The 12,346-nt window shown below is 40.9% G+C and overlaps 1 protein-coding gene across 1 annotated transcript in view; it reads right to left on the minus strand.

The window, feature by feature from the left end:
- The window catches only part of tmeff2a (transmembrane protein with EGF-like and two follistatin-like domains 2a), a 196,949-nt gene that overhangs the window by 124,809 nt on the left and 59,794 nt on the right, over positions 1–12,346 (minus strand). The window contains exon 3 of the mRNA XM_014163911.3: positions 6,715–6,844. Within this exon, the coding sequence (XP_014019386.1) occupies positions 6,715–6,844 (130 nt within the window). The remainder of the gene's footprint in view (positions 1–6,714; positions 6,845–12,346) is intronic.

Genomic DNA, 12,346 nt, shown 5'->3' on the forward strand with positions numbered 1-12,346 from the left:
TATAAACACCATGGGACAACGCAGCCATCAAAGCGCTCAGGAAGGAGACGTGTTCATCCACCTCTGGCCTGCTCGCCTCCCTACCTCTGCGGAAGCACAGTTGCCGCTCAGCCCAGTCAAAACTGCTGGCTGCTCTGGCAAAGCTTGTTCAATGGTGGAACAAGCTCCCTCACGATGCCAGAACAGCGGAGTCAATCACCACCTTCCGGAGACACCTGAAACCCCACCTCTTTAAGGAATACCTGGGATAGGATAAAGTAATCCTTCTAACCCTCCCACCCCCTACCCTCCCCCCCAAAAAGATACAGATGTACTATTGTAAAGTTGTTCCACTGGATATCATAAGGTGAATGCACCAATTTGTAAGTCGCTCTGGATAAGAGTGTCTGCTAGATGATGTAAATGTAAAAATGTAAATGTAAAATGTAAATGTGTTCTGTCTCCTAGAGATGAATATACTTTGGTGCGAAAAGTGCAAATCAATCCCAGAACAACAGCAAAGGACCTTGTGATGATGCTGGAGGAAACAGGTACAAAAGTATCTATATCCACAGTAAAACGAGTTCTACATCGACATAACCTGAAAGGCTGCTCAGCAAGGAAGAAGCCACTGCTCTAAAACTGCCATACAAAATCCAGACTACGGTTTGCAACTGCACATGGTGACATAGATCGTACTTTTTGGAGAAATGTCCACTTGTCTGATGAAAAAAAATAGAACTATTTGGCCATAATGACCACCGTTTGGAGGAAAAGGTGGGAGGCTTGCAAGCCAAAGAACACCATCCCAACCGTTAAGCACAGGGGTGGCAGCATCATGTTGTGGGGATGCTTTGCTGTAGGAGGGACTGGTGCACTTCACAAAATAGATGGCATTATGAGAAAGGAAAATTACGTGGATATCTTGAAGCAACTTCTCAAGACATCAGTCAGGAAGTTAAAGCTTGGTCGCAAATGGGTCTTCCAAATGGACAAAGACCTCAAGCATACTTCCAAAGGTGTGGCAAAATGGCTTAAGGACAACAAAGTCAAGGTATTGGAGCGGCCATCACACAGCCCTGACCTCAATCCTATAGAAAATTAGTGTTTAGAACTGAAAAAGCGTGTGCGAGCTAGGAGGCATACAAACCTAACTCAGTTACATCAGTCTGTCAGGAAGAATGGGCCAAAATTCACCTAACTTATTGTGGGAAGCTTGTGGAAGGTTACCTGAAACGTTTGACCCAAGTTAAACAATTTAAAGGCAATGCTACCAAATACTAATTGAGTGTATGTAAACTTCTGATCCACTGGGAATGTGATGAAATAAATCAAATCTGAAATAAATCATTCTCTCTCTCTTACTATTATTCTGACATTTCACATTCTTAAAATAAAGTGGTGATCCTAACTGACCTAAGACAGGGAATGTTTTAGGAGAATTAAATGTCAGGAATTGTGAAAAACTGAGTTTAAATGTATTTGGCTAAGCTGTATGTAAAATTCTGACTTCAACTGTATATATATTTTTTTTTAAACACTAACGCACCATGACCATGTCATCACATGTTCATAAAAGCATTTTGTTGATCTTATGGGGTGTCAAGTAAATTGTAACTTTTTAGGTATGTTGACTTACATTGAATGCAGAAAAAAAGTAGAGGCGAGGTGTTGAATTCAAGAGAGTAACAGGTGAAATGTCTGTCAACCTGAGTTTAGCACTTCACATCTTTCTTAAAACACATGACCCATGTCAATCGAGATATCAGTGTGTGAACACATTCAATCGCCCCTCGATTATTTATCTGACGTGTAGTTATGTAGGTAAAGGGTGAGGAAGAACCAACAAAGAAAATAAAGAGAGAGGGAGAAAAAGGTGGATGGAACAGGCAAGATGGAGGTGTCATGACTGGCCTGTGAGGATCAGGTTACAGTGGATCATGGCTCTACAGAGATATCTCTCCCTCCCGCAGAGGGGGGTGGGGGGTTGGGGGGGGGGTTATGACATCTGACACCCATTGTAAATCTTAAGGCAGCAGACAAATCCTTTTTACCTTTCGTGTTTGGGACTGGAATGTCTGTGTGGGCCTTATGGAGAATCTACCTCAGAACTGTAACATGCAATAAATGGACTTTGGGACATTATATTTCATCAGCCAAAATGGTGGTAACAATAATAGATGGAATATGAAAATGAAGGTCGATTTTGTGATGTCATTAAGAGTTAAATGATGACGTTATAATGAAAACGTTGTAACTTTAAGAGTTTTCATAATATGTACATAATATGTACATGTACATAATATGAACATGTACAATATGTACAATATCCAGATCAAAGAGAATGTTTTTGTAACAAACTGTGATTCAAGTTGTCTAAACAAGATCATAGTAAGTTCTGATACCTTGCCTTGTAACTACCTACACCACAGGGAACCCAGAGAGTGTGTCATAAAGATGGGAACACCCCTTTCTACCCTGGGGTATAAAACATGTGAGTTAAGAATTTACATAGCAGACTAAGTTGACCGCACGCTGCAGCCGAGCCGAAACGCAACGTGAGGAAGAGGACAAAGGAACCTCTTAACAATCAATGCTACGATTGAGTACTGAATCTAAGAAAGTTAATTCAAGAAGGACCAACCGGCTATTCTCTTCAAGTCATCGGTTGTCTACACGGCCCTCCTACCCAAGCTGGGAGCGTCGACACGGCTGATTAGCCTCCTAAGAAGACCACTCTCACAGAATGAGTCAAAGGAAACATAACTAAGAGAAAGGACATTGTGACATCGTGTGGACAATCAGAGACTTACACCCGATAACGAAGGAGACGCACGCAGCCATCGAAAGAATAGGGCTTCGACCAATCCTATCCCACTAAGCGGAACTCGGCCCACGAAGAGATACCCAATGGAGAACTTCAACACATAAATACATGCATTATAATTCTGACCCATAAGTGTTGCAGTTCGGGGCAAGGTGTTTGGGTTAAACTAAGCATAGTTTACAAATGTATGCAAGTGTGCTTTTCTCTCGTGCACTTTCTCTCTCTCTCTCTCTCTCTCTCTCTCTCTCTCTCTCTCTCTCTCTCTCTCTCTCTCTCTCTCTCTCTCTCTCTCTCTCTCTCTCTCGCTTTCTTTAAATATCCATCTTGTGTAACACGTGTCATATTGTGTTGGTGAGCTAGGGACCTGTTGCCATTGTATTAAGTTCTAACCAATAACCTAGACTGTGTGTGTATCTTATGTTATCATTTAGCTTGTTAAATAATAAATAATCAACTAAATTTGTGTGGTACAGAATGATTTAATGAGACCCGGGTTTGTGCAGATTTACGAATTATGCGATGTTCAGAATGAGACTGATGAGGAAATTAATTAATTAGTGACTGTTATGAAATCGATATTCTGATATTTTTTTTGTGAAATTCGGGAAACGGTAACTCAATAAACAAACTTTTCCCGTGGTGCCCCAGGTTACTGAGTTAACCTGTTAGGGCTAGGGGGCAGTATTTACACGGCCGGATAAAAAACGTACCCGATTTAATCTGGTTATTACTACTGCCCAGAAACTAGAATATGCATATAATTATTGGCTTTGGATAGAAAACACCCGTAAGTTTCTAAAAATGTTTGAATGGTGTCTGTGAGTATAACAGAACTCATATGGCAGGCAAAAACCTGAGAAGATTCTGTACAGGAAGTACCCTCTCTGACCATTCCTTGGGCTTCTTGGCTCTGTTTATTGAAAACTTAGGATCTTTGCTGTAACGTGACACTTCCTACGGCTCCCATAGGCTCTCAGAACCCGGGAAAAAGCTGAATGATGTAATTCCAGCCCCTGGCTGAAAAACATTAGCGCCTTTGGTAAGTGGTCTATCAGAGGACCATCAGACTGAGGCGCGTGCACGGGGCGACACCAGGTTTTTATTTTCTCTCTCTTTGTACTAAAACACAATTTCCCGGTCGGAATATTATCGCTTTTTTATGAGAAAAATGGCATAAAAATAGATTTTAAACAGCGGTTGACATGCTTCGAAGTACGGTAATGGAATATTTAGAATTTTTTTGTCACGAAACGCGTCGGGCGCGTCATCCTTCTTTACCCTTTCGGATAGTGTCTTGAACGCACGAACAAAACGCCGCTATTTGGATATAACTATGGATTATTTTGAACCAAACCAACATTTGTTATTGAAGTAGAAGTCCTGGGAGTGCATTCTGACGAAGAACAGCAAAGGTAATAACATTTTTCTTATAGTAAATCTGACTTTGGTGAGGGCTAAACTTTTGTGGGTGTCTAAATAGCTAGCCTTGTGATGCCGGGCTATCTACTTAGAATATTGCAAAATGTGCTTTCACCGAAAAGCTATTTTAAAATCGGATATAGTGAGTGCATAGAGGAGTTCTGTATCTATAATTCTTAAAATAATTGTTATGTTTTTTTGAACGTTTATCGTGAGTAATTTAGTAAATTCACCGGAAGTTTGCGGGGGGTATGCTAGTTCTGAACGTCACATGCTAATGTAAAAAGCTGTTTTTTGATATAAATATGTACTTGATTGAACAAAACATGCATGTATTGTATAACATAATGTCCTAAGATTGTCATCTGATGAAGATCATCAAAGGTTAGTGCTGCATTTAGCTGTGATTTGGGTTTATGTGACATTATATGCTAGCTTGAAAAATGGGTGTCTGATTATTTCTGGCTGGGTACTCTGCTGACATAATCTAATGTTTTGCTTTCGTTGTAAAGCCTTTTTGAAATCGGACAGTGTGGTTAGATTAACGAGAGTCTTGTCTTTAAAATGGTGTAAAATAGTCATATGTTTGAGAAATTGAAGTAATAGCATTTCTAAGGTATTTGAATAACGCGCCACGGGATTCCACTGGCTGTTACGAAATCGTCCCACTGGCCCTAGAGAAGTTAATGGTTACAGGATTAATTTAATCACGTAATTATAAACATAGTTAATATTTAGATAAATAGCATGTCATCATATTAACGATAACAACGTCACGACAGAGGGTAATAACTTTCTTGTGCTCTGTACTCCCTTTTTTGTTCCTGTCATTTGTTTGTAAGACCACTTCCAAGAGTCACCGGCCGGTACATAAATCGTGTCTAATTTGATTTTTACCACACACGCTTTTGACGTGACAGTGAAGAATGGAGTGAAATAAAGGGAAAGAAAGACAGAGGGGATGAGGGGGCTGGGTCTGAAGGAGGGGAGTGAGCTGTCAGCCTATTCTCATCACTATCACGCCCGTTCTGCCGAAGTACGACCACATTCCATTTGTTTTCTAAAGCTTGTTTCTTGAAATTAGCTCTTATCACGTGGAAAAGGCCATTCTCTCATACAAAAAGACACACAAACACGCACGCATGTACACACACACACACACACACACACACACACAGACACAGAAATCACAAACACACAAGCAATTTACAGAGAGTTAAGAGCTTCCATGTGAGTCAGGCGAGAAGGTGAAGTTTTTTCTTGCGAAACAAATCACAACCACCCACACACACACACTCCCACTCCCACTCCAATTCTGACTGTGTTCCCTGTGAGTGTGGTGTGGACTGCTGAGCTATATGAGTGTTTAAAGTCCCTTAAGTGGAGTTGACCAGGCTGGCAGTGAGGTTAACTGAGTCAGCGACACCCCAAGTGTGCTACTCTACCCCACCAGTGAAACTTTGAGTGAAGCCAACATGTTCCCCTTGCCAAAGATTCACTTTGGTCAGACACCAAACGGAAGAAAACGGACTGAAAAAGGGAGGGACTACCTGGACTTGTCCAATCATTGTTAAATTTTCGTTTCCCACTCAAAATGTTTTAGAACGTTTTCTGTTGCATATCCTAATGAACACGACTCTTACTAGATGTTAAACGCTAGACTTTTTCGACATGCTAGGTTCTTTTCTTGAATAAAGGAATCGTGGGATAATACTAGATTACTGTAGCGGTGAACATGGCACGTAAAGTCTAATACCCTTTTCACACAAAAGTGCTGTCCTAAACCATGCTGTGCTAGCTCTGATATGTTCTTCTCTACAGTCTTTTCCAGCACAGTTCCAGCAACCTTAGTGGATGCTGAACCCGGCCAACAAAGTGCAGATTGACTCGGCTTGGCTGCGTCTCCAAGTTTCATGCTCTAATAGTAACTTTGATGGACTAAAGTACTGTGGATGAAGTCAGTTTGGCTTTATATTTTGACAATGGAATGCAGGCGAATGTATTGGCTTCAAACAGTTTTTCCAACTTTCTATAGGCACTTCCTTCAGACAACTTTACAGAGAGTTTTTGGTTCAAATGTAACATTGGGCACACAAGAACTCTTGAGCGAGGCATTTAACGAAGCCCTTATAAGTAATATGCATGTGTGACCATGCTTTAGGAAAGTCCCTTTCGCTGAACTCTATTGTGCCTTGAAAAGTGGCTGAGTGGCTAGCCTTGCAGGTGGCAATAATTCTCCCTAGCTTTTAGTGTGTTTGTCAGAGAGAGAGAGAGAGAGAGAGAGAGAGAGAGAGAGAGAGAGAGAGAGAGAGAGAGAGAGAGAGAGAGAGAGAGAGAGAGAGAGAGAGAGAGAGAGAGAGAGAGAGAGAGAGAGAGAGAGAGAGAGAGAGAGAGAGAGAGAGAGAGAGAGAGAGATTGTGTGTCTGCATGCATGCAAATGAACATGTGCAGTATAAGTCCATCCTTGAGATGCTACATAGGCTACGTACCGACAGGACAAGAGCCCTCTGACACCACCAGCACTTCAGACTGCTGCTTGCAGGCGTCCCTGCGTAGATAACACTCGTTCTGGTAGTTCTCATTGTTGGAGCCACACACTGGGACGTAGTCATTGTTGCACTGCAGAGAGAGCAAAGGTTAAGGTTATGGTCAGATTACTAAAATAATCATCCATCTCGACTCTCCACATAATACATTATGATTTCCTAAATACAAGCTTATGCATCCATAACGTATTTCTTTATGTGTCTCTATATGTATTTCATACTAGTGCAACGTTTATACATAGGAGAGGTAGCTCTTGTACAATGCACATAACTATACCACCATCTCTAGGCCTACGGCACTATAGAACATGTAAACTGTAGGCTACTGTATATACAATACAGTATCTCTATTGTCATGATGATTCAACTGCAAATACTGTATAGGCTTGTAGCTCAGGAACACATAGACTGGAAATGCAAACCACGAAACAATATGTCACCGCCATGTGTGACATCACAAGGATCCCACAGGACAGGAGCTAGACTGTCTCTTACAGGCCCCTGGTGGCCCCTAATAGATGAACAATGTGCAGGTCTACACAACGGTATAATGTTGGGTTATATTTTATTAAACTAGATGTGGTGCATAGCTTATGAATACATTAATGTTAAACATAACAGGTTTGTGCTGTGCTGACATAGATTGATCACCATATAATAAGATGTGACTAATGGGGGGGTTACTAGGGTGTAGGCTGAGTAGACTCGTGACACACACACACAATGCCTGGTTGTGAAGCCGCTCAAGGACAGGTGTACGTGAGGAACTGATAGAGGGGAGAATAACTGTAGCATAAAAACAGGCACTGTCTTTGGGTGTCTGACTCTCGGGTACACACACGAAGATAAGCTGGAAGACAACTACGCCTGGCAACAGTGATGCGCCAAGAGGCTGGGACCAGCCTGTGCGCCTGCGATAGGCTGAGCAAGTCTAAACCACGCTCAGCCTCTACTCTGACAGGCCCGCTCTGAGCGGGAACTATCTCTGTCAGAGTATTAAAAAATAACTTTGTGTTCGAACAGTTAGTTCTCTGTTTGCCCTGCGAGGTGTTACAGTGAACCCGTATATACGAAGATTGCATTTACCATTTATTGCTTGACTAATTATATTGAATAAAAAAGCTGAGAATATGACTTAGTGACTTAGTGTTAAATTCTGTTCTGATACCAGATTCGATTGACGCAACCTAACAATTGGTGACCCCGACGTGATCTGGTAGAAGGACTTCGCTGGAACTTGTCCGGCAGATTGGCCATTGCTGTCGTCGGACGGTGTGCCTCACAAATCCTGACCGGTCAAACAAAAAGGTAAGCAGACACCTTTTGTGAATAACTAAAGTTCTGCATAGTGGCATTATCCAAATTTATTTTGTGAGGCACCTATTTGATGTAAGTGACTAAATTCTATAATGGAATGTGGATACTAAAGTATATGAAATTCTGTGTGACGGCGTGCATTGTGGTGAATGCAAATATTGGGAATGATCGATCTTGAATGATACAACAAGTGAATGCATTGTACTAGGTACAGGGTACCGAGTGATTGTGTGGTTATTTGAGTTAAGGCGGCGCACTGATACCAAGTTTGACTGACCTCCGGGTAATACTGAGTTATACTGATGTAACAATCGAGTGAATGTAGTACATAAGAGGTTGTGAACCTAGGGTTATATCATTTAGCGCTGGGGAAAAGAGATTTATAGACACGTTTTACTAACAACGTACACTAGGTACACAGATTTAATAATGATTGTTAAGTATACGATGGCCAACCAGGAGAGTGAGAGGGTGCTAAAAGCTTTGAAGTCTGTACAAGAAATCAATGGGGGCCGCGATGGAAATGAGTGGAAAAGGAAGGGGCAAAAATTATATAAGGGATGGATAAAAGAAGGTAGTATTAATGCACCCAACAGACTCCCAGTCGACGTGGAGCCCGGTAGAATATTGAAAATGCTAAAATGAAAAAACAGATCAAACCTGTTCCGAATGGAAGCAGGAGGGGGAAACGCGTAGAGGCAAATTTAAAGAAGCAGTGGAGAAGGCTAAATTAACCTGTTTGGGATAGGGGGCAGTATTTTCACGGCCGGATAAAAAACGTACCCGATTTAATCCGGTTACTACTCCTGCCCAGAAACTACAATATGCATATAATTAGTAGATTTGGATAGAAAACAGTCTAAAGTTTCTAAAACTGTTTGAATGGTGTCTGTGAGTATAACAGAACTCATATGGCAGGCCAAAACCTGAGAAGATTCCATACAGGAAGTGCCCTGTCTGACAATTTGTTGTCCTTCTGTTGCATCTCTATCGAAAATACAGCATCTGTGCTGTAACGTGACATTTTCTAAGGCTTCCATTGGCTCTCAGAAGGTGCCAGAAAGTGGAATGGGGTGTCTCCTGTCTCTGGGCGAAGAACAGCAGGAGAATTTGTAAGTGGTCAGCCTGGGGACAGTGACACTGGAGATGCGCGGTCACGAGACTACTCCATTTTTTTCTTTCAGCCTTTGAATGAATACAACGTTGCCCGGTTGGAATATTATCACTATTTTACGAGAAAAATAGCATAAAATTGATTTTAAACAGCATTTGACATGCTTCGAAGTACGGTAATGGAATATTTTGAATTTTTTTGTCACGAAATGCGCTCGCGCGTCACCCTTCGGATAGTGACCTGAACACATGAACAAAATGGAGCTATTTGAATATAACTATGGATTATTTGGAACCAAAACAACATTTGTTGTTGAAGTAGAATGTCACGTCCTGGCCAGTATAAGGGTTAATTATCATTGTAGTTTGGTCAGGACGTGGCAGAGGGTATTTGTTTTATGTGGTTCGGGGTGGTGTTTTGGTAAAAGGGCGTTTGATTTAGTATTTCCGGGTTTTTGGTTTATGGTCTATGTTTATGTATTTCTATGTTTAGTCTAGTGAGTCTGTTTCAATGTTTGGTTAATTGGGGTTGGGACTCTCAGTTGAAGGCAGGTATTGTCTATTTGCCTTTCATTGAGAGTCCCATATATTAGGGTGTGTTTGTGTTTGTCATTTGTGGGAGATTGTTCTGTGTTTAGCCTTGTGCCTTACCAGAAGGTTTTGTTGATAGTTCGTTCTTTTGTTATTTTTGTGTTGATTTTGAATTTATTAAAACGTCAGGATGAGCATACACATACCTGCTGCGTTTTGGTCCTCCTTTACCAATGACAACTGTGACATAGAAGTCCTGGGAGTGCATTCTGACGAAGAACAGCAAAGGTAATCCAATTTTTCTAATAGTAATTCTGAGTTTAGGTTGTCTCAAACTTGGTGGGTGTCAAAATAGCTAGCCCGTGATGGCCGAGCTATGTACTCAGAATATTGCAAAATGTGCTTTCGCCGAAAAGCTATTTTAAAATCTGACACCGCGATTGCATAAAGGAGTTCTGTATCTATAATTCTTAAAATAATTGTTATGTTTTTTGTGAACGTTTATCATGAGTAATTTTGTAAATTCACCGGAAGTTTGCGGTGGGTATGCTAGTTCTGACCATCACATGCTAATGTAAAAAGCTGGTTTTTGATATAAATATGAACTTGATTGAACAAAACATGCATGTATTGTATAACATAATGTCCTAGAAGTGTCATCTGATGAAGATCATCAAAGGTTAGTGCTGAATTTAACTGTGGTTTTGGGTTTTGTGACATATATGCTTGCTTTGAAAATGGCTGTGTGATTATTTTTGTCTGGGTACTCTCCTGACATAATCGAATGTTTTGCTTTCGCTGTAAAGCCTTTTTGAAATCAGACAATGTGGTTAGATTAACGAGAGTCTTGTCTTTAAAATGGTGTAAAATAGTCATATGCTTGAGAAATTGAAGTTATAGCATTTTTGAGGTATTTGTATTTCGCGCCACGCTCTACCATTGGATATTGGTCCTCAACAGGTTAAAGGAGCGGATAGGTAATTGCGATAGAATTGTAACCACCGACAGGTGTTTATTTTTATGCTAAAAGAGTTAAAGAAGTATTTTATAAATTTGGAGATATACATGATATTTAAAAAAAAGTCTTGGACATTTCATAAGAGTGAAGCCGAAAGAGAGATAAAGTTGTAAAATTGGTTTTAATCTTACGATAGAGGTAAGGCAGAACGCTGTTTGAAAAGAGGTAAAAATAAAATAACATTTAAAAAATCCTAGGGGTAAAACGAGGAGAGTTGGTTGTGAGCGCTGGACTATATGTGGCTGGAAGCGATTCTGGTCTGAATAATGGAATCGTAAAAGTTTTGTGATAAATTCTGGTTATTGATTCGTGGTTTGATTATTTAGTAACACCAGTGGATTGAGAAGGAAGTGAATGTATTCTAGCCTTATAAACTTTTTCAATTAATCACAGTTGTACGTGTGCCTGGCCGGCGTGCATGTTCCTGTTGGACGTAGAGTCGCAAGCTATTGCGAGGATGCGCTCTTTGTAAGGGGGGTGAGTGTAACCGCGGTGGTGCGCGCTAATAGCGTTTCAATCGGTGACGTCACTCGCTCTGAGCCCTTGAAGTATAGTTTTGCTTGGAAATTAGCTAGGTTGCATTTGGTTATTTGAATTACCTTTTTCATTTGCTTTTTAAATGTTGAAAGATTGGAATCAATGGTCAAACAAATAAATTGGTACCAGGACATGGTGATTTGATAGTAGTGCCCTGGGCGATAGATGGACAATATGTCGAGAAAATCACACAGCTGTGTAATAATCTGAGGGACCACCATTACCGACATGCAGATTTCTCTAAGGTTCACGAGTGTAAACAAGAAGACAGTGAGAATATAAGCCAATACCTAGAGAGATTGAAGGACGTGTTCAATGTAAATAGTGGGTTAATAGAACCCCCGGTAGTGGATGGATTTGATGCCCCGTATTATCAGCAATTAAAAATTGCTTTCCTCAGTGGAATGCGTCCCGAGATAAGTCGTGCCATCAAACAGAACCTCGTGGGGTGGGGTGGGGGGGAGGGCTAAGGTGAAAGAAAAGAACGTAAAAGCAGGACAGGAGAGGAAGAGGAATACAAATGTTTAAATTGTCACATGATAGGACATTTTGCTAGAAATTGTAAAGCACCGTGTACCCACTGCAAGGAGGGAGGCCATTCTCGTAAAGATTGTAACAATAACAGAGGCAAGAGAGGCAAGAGAGGGGGTCGAGACAAATACAGAGAGAAGAAGGACAGGCGCCCACAGCCATACTCAGAGGAGGAGGAAGGAAAGGCATGTTCAATCACATAAACCATTGAGGAAGTTTAAAACTAATGATTGGGGAGAGTACAATGGAATTATAAGTATTATTAGGTTTTGTTTGTAGCTAACGTTTGGGTTTCTGAATCGGTGTAGTATAAGGAATGATGACCAAATGTCCGTGGTTATTAAATGGAAAAAGGAGCGCTTAGCTCTCTTTGGGAAAAATTCCTAGGGACAGGATATCTTAAAGGGGTATACACACATGGCATTTTGGAAGTTTTGTTTTCTGAGTTTTAATTAAGCACATTAAATTCTTTTGATAGGTAATGTTCTGGGAACCTGGGATACAAAATGTAGATAAAGTTCTTAGCCT

Source organism: Salmo salar, chromosome 21, assembly GCF_965601325.2.
Source record: "Salmo salar chromosome 21, fSalSal1, whole genome shotgun sequence".
NCBI lineage: Eukaryota > Metazoa > Chordata > Actinopteri > Salmoniformes > Salmonidae > Salmo > Salmo salar.